The following is a 23,840-nucleotide window of genomic DNA, read 5'->3' as shown; positions in this document are numbered from 1 at the left end:
ATTTCTTACTGGAAAGAGAATGGGGAGTGATGCAAGCAAATGTTTGGCTACCATCCTTCAGTTAATATTCTCCTCCTGTTTAACAATCTGCATGTCTGTCAGCTACTCTCCTTTTGTCTTCAGCCAGACTCTTAGAATTAGATACACTCAGCCACCACGGCCAGAAAAGGAGGAACTGAGCAATGTTCTTGAAGCCTTTTCAAAAGCTTTTTTCCCCCCAACACGTCATCACACTTCGCTCCATTGCAATTAGTCTAAATCCATCCAATGCATTTTGGTTGGGAGCTGCCATCCCTACAAGAGAAGAAGCCTTTCTTCAGTTTCCCCACCCAGATTTTCCCAGCTACTCTGGGATTCAAACCGGTGACTTTTCGGGTCACAAACCTGCTTCTCTAACTTCCCGGCTCCTGCCAGACCCTGGTGAGGTGGGAGAAGGCAAATTCAGTGACACGTAAATAGGCACTGATTTGACTCCATGCATTCTCTATCTCCACAGGTCTATGTACCGTAGTCACCAGTGTTCCTAAGAGAGTATTCATAGGGGAATGCAATATGTTTCCCATGCTTCAGAAGATGTTAGGAGTACAAAGGTAGCGTATGTAGCGTATGTAGATGGCGTTCAGATGGATGGATGGATGCATAGATGGGTGGATGGAGCAACAGAGGGAAGGAGAAGGAATGTGGCCTGTTTCTGTCTTCAATGGCAGTGAGGGGATTTGAGAAATAATGTGTGCTGAGAGACAGCGGCTCTCTGGGGAGCGAGAGGGGGGCTGGGGATTTATTAAAAGGGAGCTAGGCCTCAGCCCCAAAGCCCTGTAGGGACCGTGCTAACAGACAGCCAGTGTGTGTGTGTACAAACACACACACGCATGCACACAGGGGTCAACAGCTGTGTTTGGACAGAGCGCCCTTGTCCGTGACCTTCTGTGCAGAGGTCCTCACTGGCGGCATGTGAATGCACTCAGGCTAAAAGAATCACCTGATGCCTCCTCTGCCTCTATTCGCCCCCCCCTCAGCACTGGAAGTCTCTATTCGCCCCCCCTCAGCACTGGAAGTCTCTATTCGCCCCCCCTCAGCACTGGAAGTCGGGTCCTCCCACCTACTTCGTAATAGCCGGACATCGAGAGGCCCGGCTCATATTTCATCAAGTCTCTCCAATGAGGCCAGATGATATTTCCTGAAGGAGCTGCTGGGTCACTCATTATGTCCCTTATCCCACGCGTTGGCCCAGACATAAACACAGCGTCTGAGCGATCCGCCGCATGGGGAAGCGGCTGTCGTCTCATATGTCTCATATCTCTCATGTGCTCTTATTCACGCTATCAAACATTAATAGTAATGTCGCAAAGCATTTACACTTGTTGAGTGAGGCGAGTTTTGGCAGTAAGAAACCATCCATATACCCATACAGAAAAGAATGATCCAAAGTGTTTCTCCTTGTTGGCAACAAGCTGTTTCCTTCTGTATTATTGAGGCAAGTCATAAATGACAGCAGAATAAAAGTATGAAGGACAAAGGGGCTCTGTGTTATGCTGCTGGTGTCTCTCAGATGCTTTAAACAGTCCCATGGAAGGAAAGGTGAGGTAAAGATGATCACAACAACTGCTTCCATATGATCTGAGTGAGTGAGTGAGTGAGTGAGTGAGTGAGTGAGTGAGTGAGTGATTGAGTCATTGATTCATTGATTCATTGATTCATTGAATAAATGAATGAGTGATTGGCTGTCTGTCTGACTGAATGACTGAGCACTGAGCAATGCTTGACTATAATTGCAGAGCATTGCTGCATTACTGTAGGTATTTTTAAGTTAAAAAATACATCAGTCTAAATAACAAACTGGGGATGCAGTGGAGAAAAGGGTCTGGTATGATCACGGCCAAGACATTTAGGCACACAGGGGAGTGATGATAATCCAAACTGTGATCCAAACTAGAGCATAAAAAATGCAAAACTTTATCCTAAACAGAAGTGAGTGAATGTTACGTCCAGAGAAAGCTAGACTCACCAACAAAGGTTGAACTTGTTCCCTACCGGCAGCCACTAAGAAAACAAAATGTATGTCTGATGAGAGCACAGTTCACAGACATTACATCACATCATTTCTGGGTAATGAAGTCCTTCAAACATTTCAAATAGTTATCTCCTGCTGCCTCTTGGGGCTGTCAGTGCACAATGCAGCTTTAAATTAATTGATAAGTAAACATTGCTAAACTTAATTAGCCTCCCTCGCTCCTGGCTTATTCTAATCCTATTCCCCCAATTAGGATGATTGTTTAGTCATTTAGGAGTTCTGGTCCCTCAGCCTTGGAAAAGTAAAGCTTCTTAGGACATACTCCAGGAAGGCAGCGCGAGGCGGAGCTCCGCAAACCACGAGCGCACTCCCCGCTCGGGTCGAGGTGTTCATACTCAGAGCGCTGCTCAGAGCACCGCTGTTTACATAGTACAGTGAATGGCCCATGATAAAGTCAATGAAACGCAATTAAAAGTCAATGGAATGCCATTATGTTCAGTAGATGCGGTTTCACTCTCAAACGATTGTATCAGCACATGAATAGAATCGCCAATCTTGTTTTTATTGAATGTAAATAGGCCTAGATCTGTCTCAACACAGCACAGTACTTGCAATGACTAAAAACAAACAGTTAGAAATAAAAGTTTACCACATGGGTCAAGAAATAATCTCTTGGACTATTTTCAATAATGAAGACTACTTGGTAGCTAACGCCTAGCCTGGGTAAACCCAAAAATTTGACCACTTTGTAGCCAGATTAGAGGAATATTAATATTAAGATTAGACTGTTGTGTCATTATTCAGTCACCTTTTCTCACTCACCTCCATGTCACCACTTGCTCCCACTGCTGTGTTGGAATCCTCATTCTCTCTCCCACCCTTTTTGGACTTTTAGCCATATTTAGAGGAATATTAAATTTTAAATTAACATTAGGATTATACTGTTGTGATGTCATTATTCAGTGTCTTCTCCTCTTCTCTGCAGCATTACTCAATTTACCCTCAGGACTCAGGGACAGTGATAGCCTACCTGCTATTCCTCCGATATATCCAGGGCCGGATTAATAGTACCATGGGCCCCCGGTGCTATTCATTTTCTAAGCTATTCATTTAGCCTTTAAGGTAGTCATAAAGATTATATCTTCCAGACTGAAATGTTATAACAGAAGTGGAGTATTGGCCAGAATTACATGAACATTTGGACACTTATTCAGCGGGTATTTTGCATGTTGCGTTCAGGTGCACTGTAAAAATTTTTTTTTTTTTTTTTTTTTTTTTTTTTTTTTTTTTTACATCTCTTGCCACCAGGGGGTGCTGCAGCGCCCACCGCACCGTGCTTCCAACGCCGTTGAGTTCAGGTCATATCACAGTGCACGCCCATTCATTGTTAGGCTCGCCCCCTTTTCATTGATGCTATCTCCTCATCCATTCACAGTTTACCACGCTGCTTGTGGCAATAGCCAATCAGCCCAAGCTATTCCTTTCCAGCTGATCCCAATCACCTAATCAGAGTAGTATATCAGAGTCCATGATGTTTTACTCTGTTTGCTATGTGCTGTGTATGTGCCATGTGTCATTCTCAGTTGCTGATCATCATCACTGAAGCAGTTGTTTTCGCCCCCCCCTCCTCCCCCCCTGACCACCACCATCGTCATGACTCCTGAAGAATTCCCTATGGGGGATTTCCTATCCTATTCTTCACTGACGACGCCCTCTCATCTTCTCAGGAGAGCGTCGTCATATATATATATACATCATACATGGGCAACATACGGCCCCGGGCCGTATGCGGCCTGCGGGCGCCCCCTGTGTGGCCCGCGATGGAATTGCAAAAAAAAAAAAAAATTTTTTACAGTGCACCTGAACGCAACATGCAAGATACCCGCTGAATAAGTGTCCAAATGTTCATGTCATTCTGGCCAATACTCTTCTGTTATAGCATTTCAGTCTGGAATATGGAATATCTTTCAATAATATTTATGACTAAAAGGCTAAAAGTAATCTCATATGTAAGAAATAACTGTTCTACATTGAAGTAGAAATTTAAATAATTAACTTGTTGGTTTTGGATTTATTTAGCTTCAAGAGTGCATTTTTGTTCTTGTGTGACCCTCAACACAGGCTTTGAGAATCCCGGGCCACTTACTGATACTTATGCTTAAATTAACCCACTCATATTCTGGTTTATTTCAAGAAAAACTTTTCGGCTAGTGGAAATTCTAATTGGCTGGTAACTTTAAAATCTAGCAGCCATATTGGCAGGTGGTGAAAAAAGTTAATTTCAAGCCCTGCAGGGAGAGCAGGTGGTGACATAGGAGTGAGTGAGAAAAGGATCAAATATTGGTGGTTAAGACTGAATAATGACATCACAACTGTTAATTTAAAATGAGTTATTCCTCTAAACCTGCCTTCAAATGCCCCAAAAATTTTGCGCTGGCGCCGTCCAGCCCTCAGCAAAAACTGGTAGCGAGGACATTTTTTTGTGGCCCTCTCTATCATCAAAGTTGTCCATCCATGGGTTACGGCATGACAATATTTGTTCGGCCCCCGGCAACAATCTGGGTTTCTCATGTGGCCCCCCATGAAAAATAGTTGCCCACCCCTGATATACATCATATATCATTTATCTTCCCGTCTCTCCCTGCAAAGCGGAGCAGCGCGCTGGTAGAAAAATCTGGCGACGCGCTTACGGCTGCCCCCCACCGCGATGACGTCATATTGGCCACGCGGCCCTCGCGTTTGGGAGCGCGCCTGGAGTATGTCCCGCCCTTAAGAGGCCATAGCAGAAAGCAGTGTTTTGACTGTTTCTGTATTACATCTAGTAGCAGGTGTAGGCTGTAGGGTTTCTGTATTACATCTAGTAGCAGGTGTAGGCTGTAGGGTTTCTGTATTACATCTAGTAGCAGGTGTAGGCTGTAGGGTTTCTGTATTACATCTAGTAGCAGGTGTAGGCTGTAGGGTTTCTGTATTACATCTAGTAGCAGGTGTAGGCTGTAGGGTTTCTGTATTACATCTAGTAGCAGGTGTAGGCTGTAGGGTTTCTGTATTACATCTAGTAGCAGGTGTAGGCTGTAGGGTTTCTGTATTACATCTAGTAGCAGGTGTAGGCTGTAGGGTTTCTGTATTACATCTAGTAGCAGGTGTAGGCTGTAGGGTTTCTGTATTACATCTAGTAGCAGGTGTAGGCTGTAGGGTTTCTGTATTACATCTAGTAGCAGGTGTAGGCTGTAGGGTTTCTGTATTACATCTAGTAGCAGGTGTAGGCTGTAGGGTTTCTGTATTACATCTAGTAGCAGGTGTAGGCTGTAGGGTTTCTGTATTACATCTAGTAGCAGGTGTAGGCTGTAGGGTTTCTGTATTACATCTAGTAGCAGGTGTAGGCTGTAGGGTTTCTGTATTACATCTAGTAGCAGGTGTAGGCTGTAGGGTTTCTGTATTACATCTAGTAGCAGGTGTAGGCTGTAGGGTTTCTGTATTACATCTAGTAGCAGGTGTAGGCTGTAGGGTTTCTGTATTACATCTAGTAGCAGGTGTAGGCTGTAGGGTTTCTGTATTACATCTAGTAGCAGGTGTAGGCTGTAGGGTTTCTGTATTACATCTAGTAGCAGGTGTAGGCTGTGTTTTGACTGTTTCTGTATTACATCTAGTAGCAGGTGTAGGCTGTAGGGTTTCTGTATTACATCTAGTAGCAGGTGTAGGCTGTAGGGTTTCTGTATTACATCTAGTAGCAGGTGTAGGCTGTAGGGTTTCTGTATTACATCTAGTAGCAGGTGTAGGCTGTAGGGTTTCTGTATTACATCTAGTAGCAGGTGTAGGCTGTAGGGTTTCTGTATTACATCTAGTAGCAGGTGTAGGCTGTAGGGTTTCTGTATTACATCTAGTAGCAGGTGTACCAGGTGTAGGCTGTAGGGTTTCTGTATTACATCTAGTAGCAGGTGTAGGCTGTAGGGTTTCTGTATAGTAGCAGGTGTACCAGGTGTAGGCTGTAGGAAGCTTTTCTTCCCGCCTGCTCTCTCATCCCAGTGACTGACACATTGTTTTCCAGCCAGACACTCTGGACAGACACTCTCAGCACAGACACTGTACTTATATATCAGACATTCTGAACAGACACTCTCAGCACAGACACTCTCAGCACAGACACTGTACTTATATATCAGACATTCTGGACAGACACTCTCAGCACAGACACTCTGGAATCAAAGGGTGGGTAGGGGGAGTGGCTAGTGGGATGTGGGTGGTGGGGGTGTGGTGTCATAAAGCTGAATAGCCACACTACTGCGCTGTGGGCTTGAAGGTTTGTGCTTGTTCATCTTTGGGTGTGGCTCGGCTTGCTTAGGTTACAGCTCTGGATGCTTCTTTAGTTTAGATACAAAACCAAATGTGGCCTCTTTGTCTTTTGTCTTCTTTTCTTTTTTTACAACTGGCAGAGGTGCATTGTGGGATTGTGGGGTTCCATTCAAGAGGTCATCATTGAAAGACAATAGGCAAAATAGGGAGCGTGAACACAAACGGCCTCCGAGAGGACCTTTGTCCATGGCAATGTACGCACGTACGCACACACACACACACACACACGTGCGCGCACACACCTACACACACACACACACACCTACACACACACACACACACACACACACACACACACACACACACACACACACACACACACACACACACACACATACATTATCGGAAACACTCCCCCTATCTTTATTGGCTAAGGCCAAGTAGCAGAGCTTTGTGCACTGGAAAGATGTTCCTTTCGTTCTGCAGTTCCCGGGCCACAACCACAAATACGCGCTCACTAGTTTCTGGTCAGCGGATGGCCATAAATATGCATGTGTTCACAGCTCAGTCATTCTCACATCCGTGTCAAGCGTCTCTGATTCACGACTCTCATTTTGAAATGACGTTCCATAAACCCTCGGAGATTAAATGCCCGCGCCGTCCTCATACGTTATGCACTCACACATTTCATCCCCAGATTAACGTGAAAATAAACGGGAGAGGAATTCTCTCATGGGCTCTCACTTGGAGCCTCTCGTCTCCTTACTGTATGAGCTCAGTCATACACACCCACCTCTCTGCAGCGTCCACATGGTTCAGCTTGCTCCTGCCTGAACTGGTGTGACCTCTACAGCAGTGAGGCACACCAAACCACACAAGAGGGCGCTGCGCTGGAGTGGTGCCGGGCCACATCCATCCTCGCCTGTCGCCTGTCTCCCAAAGCCCCGACACAATGAAAAGTTTATGGATCGCTTCTTGGCTTCATTACTGGTCCTCCTCGCATAGCCTCAGTGCTTTAGTGCTTTGCTCTTTGCCTGATAGAAAACACATGTCTCTCCTCAACGCTACTGTAGTGTTGGCTGAAGGTCAGGCAGTCAGTCTCTGTGTTTAGGCATCACTGTCTTGCACCCTAGCAGAGGATGGATAAATACCGAGACAGACACAGTGATGGCGCTCTCTGATCAGGCCGTTTAAGTTTGATCGTCATGGCTGAACCTGGTTCTCTGCTTATTGCCTCTCTTCCGCTCCTCGGCTTTTCCTCCTACCACTGAAGATTTAAGCAGTTTAGCAGCCACTGTAACAAGTGGGAAACAGCTTTGGTGATTTGTACAATAAGAGTACCGAGGAGGAATCTTTTCCATATGCTGTACGAGGTGGGGCTTGATGGAAATACTGAGAGAAAGGGAAAGAGCAATACAGAAAGTTCAATATGAAGCACACTGGAAGGGAGACAAAAGAGACAAAGCAACAGTGAAGAATTGAATATCGTGGAAGGATTTGAAACCCATGTCTCCCCCGTCACCTCTCCGTGTTGTTCATGTGATGGACAGGTATGCATACGTCTCCCCTGTCACCTCTCCGTGTTGTTCATGTGATGGACAGGTCTGCATACGTCTCCCCTGTCACCTCTCCGTGTTGTTCATGTGATTGACAGGTCTGCATACGTCTCCCCTGTCACCTCTCTGTGTTCTTCATGTGATTGACAGGTCTGCATACGTCTCCCCCGTCACCTCTCCGTGTTGTTCATGTGATGGACAGGTCTGCATACGTCTCCCCCGTCACCTCTCCGTGTTGTTCATGTGATTGACAGGTCTGCATACGTCTCCCCCGTCCCCTCTCCGTGTTGTTCATGTGATGGACAGGTCTGCATACGTCTCCCCCGTCACCTCTCTGTGTTGTTGATGTGATTGACAGGTCTGCATACGTCTCCCCCGTCACCTCTCTGTGTTGTTCATGTGATGGACAGGTCTGCATACGTCTCCCCCGTCACCTCTCTGTGTTGTTCATGTGATTGACAGGTCTGCATACGTCTCCCCCGTCACCTCTCTGTGTTGTTCATGTGATGGACAGGTCTGCATACGTCTCCCCCGTCACCTCTCTGTGTTGTTCATGTGATGGACAGGTCTGCATACGTCTCCCCCGTCACGTCTCCGTGTTGTTCATGTGATTGACAGGTCTGCATACGTCTCCCCCGTCACCTCTCTGTGTTGTTCATGTGATGGACAGGTCTGCATACGTCTCCCCCGTCACCTCTCTGTGTTGTTCATGTGATGGACAGGTCTGCATACGTCTCCCCCGTCACCTCTCTGTGTTGTTCATGTGATGGACAGGTCTGCATACGTCTCCCCGTCACCTCTCCGTGTTGTTCATGTGATTGACAGGTCTGCATACGTCTCCCCCGTCACCTCTCTGTGTTGTTCATGTGATGGACAGGTCTGCATACGTCTCCCCCGTCACCTCTCTGTGTTGTTCATGTGATGGACAGGTCTGCATACGTCTCCCCCGTCACCTCTCTGTGTTGTTCATGTGATGGACAGGTCTGCATACGTCTCCCCCGTCACCTCTCCGTGTTGTTCATGTGATTGACAGGTCTGCATACGTCTCCCCCGTCACCTCTCCGTGTTGTTCATGTGATTGACAGGTCTGCAGGTGTTCTGGGTTAGGGGGAGGCTGCAGGTGTTCTGGGTTAGGGGGAGGCTGCAGGTGCTCTGGGTTAGGGGGAGGCTGCAGGTGTTCTGGGTTAGGGGGAGGCTGCAGGTGTTCTGGGTTAGGGGGAGGCTCCAGGTGTTCTGGGTTAGGGGGAGGCTGCAGGTGTTCTGGGTTAGGGGGAGGCTGCAGGTGTTCTGGGTTAGGGGGAGGCTCCAGGTGTTCTGGGTTAGGGGGAGGCTGCAGGTGTTCTGGGTTAGGGGGAGGCTGCAGGTGTTCTGGGTTAGGGGGAGGCTGCAGGTGTTCTGGGTTAGGGGGAGGCTGCAGGTGTTCTGGGTTAGGGGGAGGCTGCAGGTGTTCTGGGTTAGGGGGAGGCTGCAGGTGTTCTGGGTTAGGGGGAGGCTGCAGGTGTTCGGGGTTAGGGGGAGGCTGCAGGTGTTCTGGGTTAGGGGGAGGCTGCAGGTGTTCTGGGTTAGGGGGAGGCTGCAGGTGTTCTGGGTTAGGGGGAGGCTGCAGGTGTTCGGGGTTAGGGGGAGGCTGCAGGTGTTCTGGGTTAGGGGGAGGCTGCAGGTGTTCTGGGTTAGGGGGAGGCTGCAGGTGTTCTGGGTTAGGGGGAGGCTGCAGGTGTTCTGGGTTAGGGGGAGGCTGCAGGTGTTCTGGGTTAGGGGGAGGCTGCAGGTGTTCTGGGTTAGGGGGAGGCTGCAGGTGTTCTGGGTTAGGGGGAGGCTGCAGGTGTTCTGGGTTAGGGGGAGGCTGCAGGTGTTCTGGGTTAGGGGGAGGCTGCAGGTGTTCTGGGTTAGGGGGAGGCTCCAGGTGTTCTGGGTTAGGGGGAGGCTGCAGGTGTTCTGGGTTAGGGGGAGGCTGCAGGTGTTCTGGGTTAGGGGGAGGCTGCAGGTGTTCTGGGTTAGGGGGAGGCTGCAGGTGTTCTGGGTTAGGGGGAGGCTGCAGGTGTTCTGGGTTAGGGGGAGGCTGCAGGTGTTCTGGGTTAGGGGGAGGCTGCAGGTGTTCTGGGTTAGGGGGAGGCTGCAGGTGTTCTGGGTTAGGGGGAGGCTGCAGGTGTTCTGGGTTAGGGGGAGGCTGCAGGTGTTCTGGGTTAGGGGGAGGCTGCAGGTGTTCTGGGTTAGGGGGAGGCTGCAGGTGTTCTGGGTTAGGGGGAGGCTGCAGGTGTTCTGGGTTAGGGGGAGGCTGCAGGTGTTCTGGGTTAGGGGGAGGCTGCAGGTGTTCTGGGTTAGGGGGAGGCTGCAGGTGTTCTGGGTTAGGGGGAGGCTGCAGGTGTTCTGGGTTAGGGGGAGGCTGCAGGTGTTCTGGGTTAGGGGGAGGCTGCAGGTGTTCTGGGTTAGGGGGAGGCTTGGCCTGTCTCTCAGGAGATCAGTGAAACATGAGCTCTGGTGTTTTTCTCCCCCCCATTGTTTCTGTATGACACCGGACTTTGACTTAATACAAGTTTATAGATTTAGAGCAGCTGAGGAGCATCATACACTGCGTATGATGCTCCTCAGCTGCTAGCCAATGCAGCAGGCCTCATTTATGGACTTATCCCACATTGTTTGCATTGGTAATGCGCTGTATAAAGACCAATTGTAGTTAAAGTGATGTAGCCTATTATTGACTTGTTGGGTGGGATCATTTCACTTGTTTCCAAATGCATTTTCACCTGTTGCAAGAAATAAGGCGGATCCCACAATCCCTGCAACTGTGTCATCATTTTAGTTAAGAAAATTCCCTAAACGAGTTGATTTGCATTGAAGCAAGTAGCTTTTTTCCCCATTATTGTGTACAGTGGAACCACATTGATATATTGTACAGTAACACAAAATTCTAATTTGTCTCACCTTGTTACCAGACCATTCTTTCTTTTTCAACTTCCTATTCACCTTATGCAGAAGAGACCGTCTGGCTTGAGAGACTAGCAGGAAGTGTAAATGCAATCGGAAGTTCCTGTTGTATTTACACTTCCTGTGACTCATAAACCTAGTCTGACTCATCTGGTCAAACCTAGTTTGACTCACATTATGATGAGTCAGACTAGTTTGAGCAGGTAAAACAGCCGGCGTTTTGAACAGGAAGTTGCGATACAATGCGTCAAGTGGGCGGGGCTGCATAAGGTGAATAGCTGAAAGACAGATATTTTTCCCCAAGTCATTCGTCTTGGGGATGGAGCCAAAGTGCAGTTAAATCTGGGATTTTCTACAAAAGCTCCATCTGTTCAAAGGCTCCTTCCCTCTGTCACTGCTATATCTAATTTATGGACTCATAAGGCTGCTTGTTTTTGTTGTACTGTATGTGTTTTTGTAGGGCGTCATTGGCACAGTCTCCTGCGTTGCTGTATTGAATATGTGTTAGGGTGGTCTGTGAGCATCTTGTAAAACAGAACACCGCTGCTTTACTGGGAGACTGGGTGGGCCCTGTGTTCTTCTCCATCAAATTCAGCCTTTTTGTGCTTCTGCTCCTTTTTGAAGGTTTGACCTCTCTCGCTGTAACCCATTGTCAGGTGCTGTCATAAAGTCTGGGAACAGGTGTCAGCTTGTCAAATGTCATTCTAATAAAATAAAGAAAAAAGTGCAAAACAAACTTGTGTAGCTTAAAGTCAAGCCTGGACTATTAGTTTGTATGATAAATAATTACTTTAAACTTCATTTGATTCCTTTTCACATGTTTCACATATTCCTAGAACGGAATTCCATGTGTTATTATGTGCACAGACAAGCCATCATCCCAGCATTTGTCTCTATAGTCTCTATCCAGTTACAGTACATGTATATCCTGCTCCTATTCTCCTTAGCGCAGCCGGACAGTGCCCCCCTCAGGACTGATCCATCATGACCTTTTTTTTTTTTACCTTTCATTTGGCTATAGAAAGGTTTTGTCTGCATGTGTGTGTGTGTGTGTGTGTGTGTGTGTGTGTGTGTGTGTGTGTGTGTGTGTGTGTGTGTGTGTGTGTGTGTGTGTGTGTGTGTGTGTGTGTGTGTGCGCGCGCGTGCGTGCGTGCGTGTGTGTGTGTGTGAGAGAGCAACTTGTTACCTGAATTGCCCCCTCATCTTTAATATCAGGATTTCGCTCATGATGTCTGTTGTCGTGTTGTCTCCAGTTTCTTCATGTTGGATCTTAATTCTGCCTGATTGACTGCAGCTCTGTGTTGACAGGTATGGGATGGACTGTCTCATTCAGTTTGAGGACTTTGCTAACGTCAATGCTTTCCGCCTGCTGAGCAAGTACCGCAACAAGTACTGCACATTCAATGATGACATCCAAGGTAAATATACCCATGTACTCCCACACACAAACACACCATACCTGTCAATGATCATGTTTTACCTGTGGGACTGTCATTTATTTTCTTTTTTTTTGCTTTGCAGTGTGATTGTACTGCAGTTGTGCAGAGGGCACAACAGTAACATTAATACAATACATCCTATGAAGAATGTCAATAACGTTAGATTAAAATTGGACTGAAGTATTAATGATGGCTCTGGATCCTCCCTCAGGCACAGCTGCAGTGGCGGTAGCGGGACTCCTGGCTGCCCTTCGCATCACCAAGAGCAAAATGTGCGACCATACCATTTTGTTCCAAGGTGCAGGGGAGGTAGGTGTGAAACACGGCACACACAAAACCTCTTCTGTGTGTTTAACAATCACTGCCCATCTAGATCAGTGTTTCTCAACCCAGTTCTCTTGGCTCACCTGTCTTGTCCTGCTCACCTGTGCATTCACATGAAAGAGGCGGGGTTTGCAACAAATCGCCAATCATATGCAACATGGAGGACAAACCCAGAGCAGCGTATTTACAGTAATGTGAGATAAGATGAAACTATTGATCTCTGAGGGGAAATGAGTAAAGTTAGACATGGAGGTGTAATGAAATAGCTTCACTCTTACAGCTCCTCCTCTCCCTCCTCTGTTATCTCCGCTGTTTGTCTTCCGCTCAGGCAGCCATGGGGATCGCTGAACTGATCACCATGGCCATGGAGAAGGAGGGACTTGCTAAAGAAGCCTGTATGAAAAAGATCTGGATGGTTGACTCCAAGGGTCTCATTGTCAAGGTATGTTACATCACACACATGCAGTGGGCTATATAAGGCAACGGTGATACAAATCCAGCTTAATGCGTGTTTGTGTTTGTTTGCCTGAGGTTATTTGTATTCGCTACCTTGTCTTACCCAAATATATTTAGTCTCAGTATCATTCTTTAGGGTCGAGACCACCTGACCCATGAGAAGGAGAGGTTTGCTCACGAGCATCCACAGATGAGGAAACTGGAGGATGCAGTGCAGGAGCTCAAACCTACAGCTATCATTGGTAAAATGTTTTGCATGCAGAACACATCACCCTTGCTATCGCTGCATTGCTTGTTGAGTGGATTCTTCATCTTGATCAGATTGGACCGATGGAAAGGGACCGGTGGCAAGGAAAAATGCCCTAGGAATATGATTATTAAGTAAACATGGTCTGTCTGTAATTGAAAAATACATGACTGGAATGAGATTCAACTGTAAATTTACAGGAATGCTCTGTGGTACAATTTGGGCTCCTGGAAAAGTTTTTACCAATCCATCCCCAGAAATGTTAATTCTGACCTTAGAGTTGAAAGACTAAAAAAAATATTTTAACAAAGTCGTGTTGATTAAATCTTTTCTGTGCCCTTGGATGACATAAACCTTCCTCAGAGGCAAGCTTAAATTGAATCTATATTGATATGTTGTATGTAGGCGTGGCGGCCATTGCTGGAGCCTTCACAGAGGAGATCATCAAGGACATGGCTTCCTTCAATGAACGGCCGATCATTTTTGCCCTCAGCAACCCGACCAGCAAAGCTGAATGCACTGCGGTGCAGTGTTACAGACTGACAGAGGTACTTACTCAGCACTGCGGTGCAGTGTTACACACTGACAGAGGTACTTACTCAGCACTGCGGTGCAGTGTTACACACTGACAGAGGTACTTACTCAGCACTGTGATGCAGTGTTACACACTGACAGGTACTTACTCAGCACTGTGATGCAGTGTTACACACTGACAGAGGTACTTACTCAGCACTGTGGTGCAGTGTTACACACTGACAGGTACTTACTCAGCACTGCGGTGCAGTGTTACACACTGACAGAGGTACTTACTCAGCACTGCGGTGCAGTGTTACACACTGACAGGTACTTACTCAGTACTGTGGTGCAGTGTTACACACTGACATAGGTACTTACTCAGTACTGTGGTGCAGTGTTACACACTGACAGAGGTACTTACTCAGCACTGTGGTGCAGTGTTACACACTGACAGAGGTACTTACTCAGCACTGCGGTGCAGTGTTACACACTGACAGGTACTTACTCAGCACTGTGGTGCAGTGTTACACACTGACAGAGGTACTTACTCAGCACTGCGGTGCAGTGTTACACACTGACAGGTACTTACTCAGCACTGTGGTGCAGTGTTACACACTGACAGAGGTACTTACTCAGCACTGCGGTGCAGTGTTACACACTGACAGAGGTACTTACTCAGCACTGCGGTGCAGTGTTACACACTGACAGGTACTTACTCAGCACTGCGGTGCAGTGTTACACACTGACAGGTACTTACTCAGTACTGTGGTGCAGTGTTACACACTGACAGAGGTACTTACTCAGCACTGCGGTGCAGTGTTACACACTGACAGGTACTTACTCAGCACTGCGGTGCAGTGTTACACACTGACAGAGGTACTTACTCAGCACTGTGGTGCAGTGTTACACACTGACAGGTACTTACTCAGTACTGTGGTGCAGTGTTACATACTGACAGGTACTTACTCAGTACTGTGGTGCAGTGTTACACACTGACAGGTACTTACTCAGTACTGTGGTGCAGTGTTACACACTGACAGGTACTTACTCAGTACTGTGGTGCAGTGTTACACACTGACAGGTACTTACTCAGTACTGTGGTGCAGTGTTACACACTGACAGGTACTTACTCAGTACTGTGGTGCAGTGTTACACACTGACAGGTACTTACTCAGTACTGTGGTGCAGTGTTACACACTGACAGGTACTTACTCAGCACTATGGTGCAGTGTTACACACTGACAGAGGTACTTACTCAGCACTGTGATGCAGTGTTACACACTGACAGAGGTACTTACTCAGCACTGTGGTGCAGTGTTACACACTGACAGGTACTTACTCAGCACTATGGTGCAGTGTTACACACTGACAGAGGTACTTACTCAGCACTGTGATGCAGTGTTACACACTGACAGAGGTACTTACTCAGCACTGTGATGCAGTGTTACACACTGACAGGTACTTACTCAGCACTGCGGTGCAGTGTTACACACTGACAGAGGTACTTACTCAGCACTGTGGTGCAGTGTTACACACTGACAGGTACTTACTCAGCACTGTGGTGCAGTGTTACACACTGACAGGTACTTACTCAGTACTGTGGTGCAGTGTTACACACTGACAGAGGTACTTACTCAGCACTGTGATGCAGTGTTACACACTGACAGGTACTTACTCAGCACTGTGGTGCAGTGTTACACACTGACAGAGGTACTTACTCAGCACTGTGGTGCAGTGTTACACACTGACAGGTACTTACTCAGCACTGTGGTGCAGTGTTACACACTGACAGGTACTTACTCAGGATAGTCTGAAGTCATTTTGCAATCAGTGGATTTTGTTTGAGTTGTAAATTGTTTTTTCATAATTAAATAAGGAATCTACAGTATGAGATTGCATATTAGTGCTTATTACTGTGGTGTTTTTCACACCTTTGTCTGTCCATGCGTGCTCGTTGCTCATGCTAACTACCCAGTTCTTCTGTTTATTTTAGCAAGATAAATTAGAAAGGGAGAGAGAGAATGTTTGTTTGTTCATTTCTAATAAAAAGAATTGGTGAACAATATTTTGTATAACACAATACTGCACACCTGTGTGATGCAGGGGCGTGGCATCTTTGCCAGTGGCAGTCCGTTTGACCCCGTGACCTTGCCCGATGGGAGGACGCTCCACCCCGGCCAAGGAAACAACGCCTACATCTTCCCCGGCGTGGGCCTGGGCATCACCGCCTGCGCCATTCGCCATGTTACTGATGAAATCTTCCTCATCACAGCAGAGGTAACACACGCACACACACACACACACACCCACACACACACACACACACACACACACACACACACACACACACACAGCAGAGGTAATACACACACACACACACACACACACACACACACACACAGCAGAGGTAATACACACACACACCCACACACACACACACACACACACACACACACACAGCAGAGGTTACACACACACACACACAGCAGAGGTAACACATGCACACACACACACACACACACACACACACACACACACACACACACACACACACACAGCAGAGGTAATACACACACACACACACAGCAGAGGTTACATACACATACACACACACACACACACACACACACACACACACACACATACACACATCTTATAAACATACACACACTTACTTGCTTATGGCAGTCCGTCGATGTCGACGATGACGTTGCTCCAAATGAAATTTGTGAGGTTGGTTATTGTAATGTCTTTGGCCTGTGCATAGCCAGGTGGCTGCTCAGACCGATGCGTGATCCGCAGATTTTGTCACAGGAGGGGCAGGGGAAGGCAGCAGTAGTGGTCGGTGGTGCTATGGCACGTTGGTGCCGCTGTGCACGCCGCTGTACTCTCCTCTCTGTGAACTTCTCCTGAAGACGAGTGATCCCCTGGTGACAGGTTGAGCTCCAGGTATGGCGATCAGCAGCCAGGGACTCTAGTGCTGGTGGTTTGATGTCACACTTCTTCAGGAGGGTTTTAATGTGGTCCTTGAACCGTTTTTTCTGACCCCCAGCAGACCTTTGACCGTCTAGGAGCTGGCCATACAGGATCTGTCGGGGTAGACGGTGGGCTGGCATTCGGATCACATGCCCAACCCATCTCAGATGTTTTTGGCCAAGGAGCCCTGTAATGCTGGGTGTGTTGGTCCGGTCATAGATTTCAGTATAGGGCACCCTGTCTTCCCACGTTAAGCCTAGGATCCTTTGGAGGCATCGGATGTGGAAGGCTTCTAGACTGTGGATGTGCCTCTGGTAGGGTGTCCAGGTTTCCGAGCCATAAAGCAGCGTGGAGAGGCAAACTGCCTTATACACATCTGCCTTGGTGGAGATGGTGAAGTTCCTATTCTGGAAGACCCTGGACCTTAGCCTTCCAAAGGCAGCAGAGGCCAGGCCGATGCGAGCCTGGACGTCATCGTCTATGGTGCAGGATGATGACAGGGTGCTACCGAGGTAGGTAAAGTGAGGGACGGTGGCTAATGGATGCCCGTCAAGGGTGAAGATAGGCGTGTTTGGCTGGGGAGTGAACTCCTGCACGAGTATTTGTGTTTTCTTAGTGTTGATCTGGAGACCAATGGCACTGTATAGGGAAGCGACCACATTTAGTGCACGTTGAAGGGACTCTGGTGAGTGGGCGAGTAAAGCACAGTCATCAGCATACTGTAGCTCCAGGATATGCTGAGTGGTGAGTTTGGTGGTGGCTTGGAGGCGACGTATGTTAAAGAGGTTACCATCCAGCCTGAACTGTATGCCAATCCCGTCTGTGGGGTCCAGGTATTTATGGGACAGGAGGGTGACAATGGAGATGAACATATTAAATATGGTTGGGGCTAGGACACACCCTTGCTTGACCCCCACATCCACACTGAAAAATGGGGATTGTTGGCCACCGTTGCTCACACATGCCTGCATCCCGACATGAAGCTGGCGCAGGAGGTTACGGAACTTTGGTGGTACACCCAACGTCCCGAGTACTTCCCACAGCAGGTCCCGATTTACTGTGTCGAAGGCCTTTGACAGATCAATGAATGCCAGGTAAAGGTCTTTGCGGTGTTCTCTGCATTTTTCCTGCGCCTGTCTAGCAACAAAGATCATGTCCGCGGTGCTGCGATCACGTCTAAAGCCACACTGGGATTCGGGCAAGATGTTTTCAGTTACATGGGTTGCTAGTCGATGTAACATGATCCGTGCTAGCACCTTCCCAGCTGTGGATAGAAGGGAGATACCTCTGCTGTTGCCGCAGTCTGCTTTGTCACCTTTTCGCTTGTAGATCGTTATGATGTCATCTTATAAACATACACACACACACACACACACACACACACACACACACACACACACGCACACATCTTATAAACACACACACACACACACACACGCACACATCTTATAAACACACACACACACACACACACACACACACACACACATACACACATCTTATAAACACACACACACACACACACACACACACACACACACACACACGCACACATCTTATAAACATCTGTGGCTGTTGAAACGCTGGGGGTGGGGTGGGAGGGTGTTGTGATGTAGTGTTTGTGGTGTAACTTTTCTGTCGGCATCTTGTGTATTTTGTTCTAAATGTTGTCTATGTTGTCAATCAATCAAAATCAATGATTCAAAACAACAACTACAACAGGCCGTTGCTGAGCTGGTGACAGAGAAGGACCTGGCAGAGGGACGACTGTATCCTCCGCTCAACTCCATCAGAGACGTCTCCTTCAAACTGGCGGTCAAAGTAAGAGCCTCGGACACACACCGGCCTTCCTCACGGTGTCACTTTGTGTCCGCTTGGGCAGAGAGTTGTGTTTCTCAATTTGATTTCTCTACAAAGATTGAATCGTATAAAAAACCAGAACGGCAAAACCTTTGTGCATTGCAGATCATGGAGTACGCCTACGAGCGTAACATGGCGACACTCAGGCCAGAGCCGGCCGACAAAGAAGCGTATGTGCGCTCGCTCATCTACAGCACTGACTATGAGATGTTTTCTGTGGACACGTACCGCTGGCCAGAGGACACCATGACCGTCCAGTCATGCAAACTCTAATATAAAGGACAGAGGGACCAAAGAGAGCCACACTCGAGGGACAAGGCAACTGATGAGGCGCAATATCACCACCAGCAGTGATGTTAGGGTTTGAAAGAGACTGGGTGTCGAATTTTCTCATTCATATATTGCTGTTAAATTCATTGTGATGACAGATTTTGATAATAACAAAAGATACATTTATATTTTATGATATATTTAGAGAAAATCCTTCACGTTACCCTTAATTGTATTGTAAAAGGGACATACATTAATTGTGTGAGCTAAAATCCAAAAACACATTGTCAAATCAAATAAAAAAGTTTTGATTAATGTTTACCCTGCGTGTTTGGTTAGTACATCTGTCTGACTCAGTCTTTTGTAGCCTTCAGGGTTTGTAAGCCTAGCTCTTTGATACGGCTCGACTGTTAGGCTCAAATACAGGGATCCACATGGTTGGTATCTTACGGTTATGAGACACTTTATGTTTTTGTCTCCCAGTGACACCATTGGCCTTGATAGGTCTGACATTATAGGACCAATCAGTGTGACGTCACAGCCACCCAGAAATGCAGAACCCCACGGCAGTTAACTAGTATGAGTTGTGCCAAACAAACGTTAATATCTCAAAAAGTATACATCACATCGCTTATATTTTTTACATTCTGAGTGAGAGCAGAATTAGCTCAAGAGTTTGATGTATATAATATGCATGTCGTGTTAAAGTTGTGTGAACTGGCGCAGTTTTTAAAATGTAAACAGGGTCAGCTAGAGTCAGACACTCGAGCTCATGCTCCATAGGGTCCCATTGCTGTTTCCACCCAGTGACGCGGTTTGTTTACCAAAATGCTGCTGGGCTGACCCCTCGTATTAGAAAGCTCCAACCAGCTCTGAGATACAAAACTGAACAGTTTTGTAATCGTGCGTTATTTGAAGTAAATATAATTTTTGTTGAAAATAAAGCAGCCGTGTGTTATAACAACAGTAACAATTATGAATTGTTTGAAATATGGACCCAGTGACAGTTCAAATGTGATGTAATTAGCCCTGTCAATCTTTGTTTTCCTCTGTTAAACAAGCCCTCTATCTATTTAACACTGTGTGTTGGATGTGTTCCAGGTAACAGTGAACTCACAGTGTACAGATGCAGCCATTGATGGAACCACTTTTTTTCTTTTCTTTTTAACTGCAGGCTCACTGAATCACTGTTGCAATTTCACTTAATTCACAAAAGTGATTGTTTGGAGAGAAAAAAAATCCAGTTGTGTTGTATGTCATGTATCCCATTGGAAGTCACAAGGAATGCGATTGTGAGTGGTCGTCAGCCTCTGAAAGGCTACAGTGATCTTGGCTAGATGCTTGTGAAATGTACCTATCTTATGGTGGCTTGACTCCCTCCAGAGGACAATTTTTTATCATTGCAAGAAAACAGCAAATTGTTTTGGGGAGAAATGATCTCTCTGTTTTGTCTAAGTTCATTCATCTTCAATCAGTGATTACACTCACTTGTGAGACTTGATCAGAATTTTGCAGAATACATTAATAGTATTCTGCAAAAACAAAAACACACACACACACACACACACACACGTGTATGCAGCAATAAGAGCAGCAAGTGAATAACTGATTCCCTGAGTGTCAGTGGTCAGTGTGTAGTCAGTAGTGTGTGTGTGTGTGTGTGTGTGTGTGTGTGTGTGTGTGTGTGTGTGTGTGTGTGTGTGTGTGTGTGTGTGTGTGTGTGTGTGTGTGTGTGTGTGACACTGAGCTGTGGACTGGCCTTAGGGCCTTTTACCAGTTAACAGGCCGACTGCTGGCCGGACAGCCAACACCAGAGGCGCTGGCTGGATGAACTCTCTACCTCCTTCTTCCATCCCAGCCTGTAATCAATAGAGAAGCAACCAGACCAGACAGAGTTACAGCGTCCCGCCCTGGGCCGGGCCGGGCCAGGAATTGGGAGGAAAATGTTTTGTTCTCCACACTTTCCCTTTGTCTCTACACGGGTGTCCCACTCTCGCCTCCCTCCAAACCCCCAAAACAGCCTTGGGCATTTGCTGTTCTGAACATGATCAATATGTCTCAATGTCAACATCATCCAACGGTTTGTCCAGGCAATCAGCTGTAAACAAATCTGAAGTATCTAACATGTTACGCAGCCTTTCCCCAGTTTGTATTTATTATGTTGTAAAATGCCCTTTTTTAATGAATTCTTGGCACTTCTGCTTCAATATCTGCTGATCCCAGACAGGCTGGTTGAGTGACAGCTGTAACCTGACATTGTTCTGACCTTGTTTACAGTTTCACATGAAATGGCACCTTGCTAAGACCTTGTGATCAGTGCTAATCAGTGAACCCCTGAGGGGATGTGTCCTACACACACACACACACACACACACACACACACACACACACACACACACACACACACACACACACACACACACACACACACACACACACACACACACACACACACACACACACACACACACACAGAGTAAGCCCCAAACCCTCTCCCATCTGCCCAACCACCACCCCACACCCTGCATGTCCTGATTGCACCTTACTTTTAGTAGTCTTCATATAGCAACACAGATCAATCAACTTCAGTCGGATTCCTATAGGGACCCATCAGTCCTTTCAACTTTTGTTTTGATTCAGACATGTTTTGATTTTTCTTGGGCTGTCTTCACAATTCATCTTATTTTTCACTTTGGATACTAGTTAGTTTATCCTGGCATTTATGATGAGGTAATTTGTTATAGCTCAAAGGTTCCTTGTAGTCAGGATCGATGCTGAATAAGAAATATTAGGCTACTTACTTTCTTACTTTATTTTTTTTGTAAAACCTATCCATGCAATCGACTTTAATGCCCTTATTTGAGGTCCTTCATGTATGACAGGTGGGATAGGCCAGAAAATAGCATGGCTGTGGAACAGGAGGACCTGCTGCAAAAGAACAGCAGAGGGCGCTCCAACGTGCGGTTTGAGCAGAAGTCACTGCAGTGCAACATTTTGATAATCATGACTTGGATACAAAGGTTTGTCAAATATCACCTCACCTTAAAAGCTCATAATTACCATCATTGCCTAATCCCCAAAGTGTACACAGTGTTTGGCGTATTTTGGCCACTAGTCAATAATTGTAATGGCAGTGATATGACACAGTGAAGCAGTTATCATGGTTTTATTTTGATCTTACTGTATTTTAATGTGTTCTATTGTAATGATGCTTGTCTTGATGTCTTGTGATTTCGCATGTTGTGTTTTTATCTTCTGGACAGCTGAACTTCCCATCTGCATAACTATTTTACCCTCGGATACTAATAAAGAAACCTTGAACCTTGAACCTTGAACCTTGTGACTGACTACTAAAAAGGCCATACATTTCACTTCATACATTTCAAATATTTCATATTGCAGGGGTATTCAATTAGAATTCAGAGAGGTCCAGTTTAAGAAAATGTCCTCAAGCAATGGTCCGCAACATCGTAATGTCTAACCTGCGTTATGATTTAATAGTTGTATGAATGTCTGTATGTAGTCAGCAACAAAGAACAACTCATTAATTTCAACAATTAATATATTAATATTTTCAAGTAAAATAAGGGCTGCATTTAAAAATAAAAAACACAGCAGAAAGCTTTTGAAAATGCATTTTAAAATAAAGTGCTTAAGAAAAATTAAATAAAAGTAGCAGCTTGAGTTTCCCTTTTTCTGGTTTTTGCAGTCTCAACCAAAACAATCTCAACATATTTGAACAATTGAACAGCTGCTTTACACCACCTCTTCTGTTCTGAGAGTAGATGACTTGCTGACTAAGAATATTCATATTTAACCTGGCTAGTTGATGACTAATTTCACAAAGAACTCCTTGTTTCACCACCAGACTAGCTAACCAAGAATACACTCATATTTAACCAAACTACCTGTCTGAACTCATTCAAACTAAACCAGGCAAGGTGACCAACAATTCAACCAGACTGCAGCCTGGGGACAGTTAGTTGTACTGGGAAGGGGGAGACCATGAGGAGACAGACAAGAGAGACAGACAGACACACACACACACACGCACACACACACACTGACACACACACACACGCACGCACACGCACACACACACACACACACACACACACATTGCTGCTTTTAATAAGTGCCATGGTCTCGCAGCAGACCGGCTTTGAACTGGCGGGGAGGATAAACATTCTTCATTAAAAACTCGGATCTCTCCACTTTTCTCTTTTTAGAGCATGCCATACTTCTTGTGTCTCACCTACATTACTTTTATCCAAAGCGACTTACAATAAAACATTTTGTCAACAATAGAGAAATCAACTATGCAGCATAATCTATGACAGCTACAACTCTTGAAGGTACTGAGCCCCTTAAAGGAACACTCCGCCCATTTTCAACCAGCTTTGTATCATTAGAACATCAGTAGTATATCAGAAAACTGTAAACGGTTTTGAAGTCTGTCATTTAATTTGACAGTTATTGAGTGTTAAAGTGTGGACCAGTGACATCACTGGTCCACACTAACTCAAATTAATAACTCAAAACAACTCTCAATAACTGTCAAACTATTAATCATTCATCTAGTTTGACAGTTATTGAGAGTTGATTTGAGTTAATGAGTTATTAATTTGAGTTAGTGTGGACCAGTGATGTCACTGGTCCACACTTTAACACATTCACTGCCAGCCGTTTTTTTTTTACTGTAGCTTCTGCCAAAGGGTTTTTTTGAGGATTCTGGCTCATCTTTCAAGACCCGAGGATTCTTTTCTGCTAAGATTTTGTGAACACAAAATATCTCAAAAGAACTAATAGAATGTGTGCTTTCTCTGTCTAAAAGAGTTAGTTTGTAGAGTTAGTAGTTATGTAGGCATTAGCACTTGAATACAGCATGGTTTCAGCGTCTGAAAATTTAAGCTGAGATAAATAGCTTTTTGTGAAATTCGATAGAACAGTCACTTTAACCATTCATTTTT

At 46.1% G+C, this 23,840-nt stretch overlaps 1 protein-coding gene across 1 annotated transcript in view; it reads left to right on the top strand.

Annotated features, from left to right (window-relative positions):
* me1 (malic enzyme 1, NADP(+)-dependent, cytosolic) overlaps nt 1-19,133 on the top strand; it is a 167,971-nt gene extending 148,838 nt beyond the window's left edge. The window contains exons 7-14 of the mRNA XM_083641731.1: nt 12,091-12,200; nt 12,433-12,530; nt 12,874-12,987; nt 13,138-13,243; nt 13,654-13,796; nt 15,868-16,041; nt 18,463-18,561; nt 18,706-19,133. Coding sequence (XP_083497857.1) covers nt 12,091-12,200; nt 12,433-12,530; nt 12,874-12,987; nt 13,138-13,243; nt 13,654-13,796; nt 15,868-16,041; nt 18,463-18,561; nt 18,706-18,873 — 1,012 coding nt within the window. The 3' untranslated portion in view covers nt 18,874-19,133. The remainder of the gene's footprint in view (nt 1-12,090; nt 12,201-12,432; nt 12,531-12,873; nt 12,988-13,137; nt 13,244-13,653; nt 13,797-15,867; nt 16,042-18,462; nt 18,562-18,705) is intronic.
* The last annotated feature ends 4,707 nt before the right edge of the window (nt 19,134-23,840 follow it).

The sequence above is a fragment of the Poromitra crassiceps genome (genome assembly GCF_964638095.1).
Source record: "Poromitra crassiceps genome assembly, chromosome: 1".
NCBI lineage: Eukaryota > Metazoa > Chordata > Actinopteri > Beryciformes > Melamphaidae > Poromitra > Poromitra crassiceps.
This window is presented reverse-complemented; position numbering and strand designations above follow the sequence as displayed.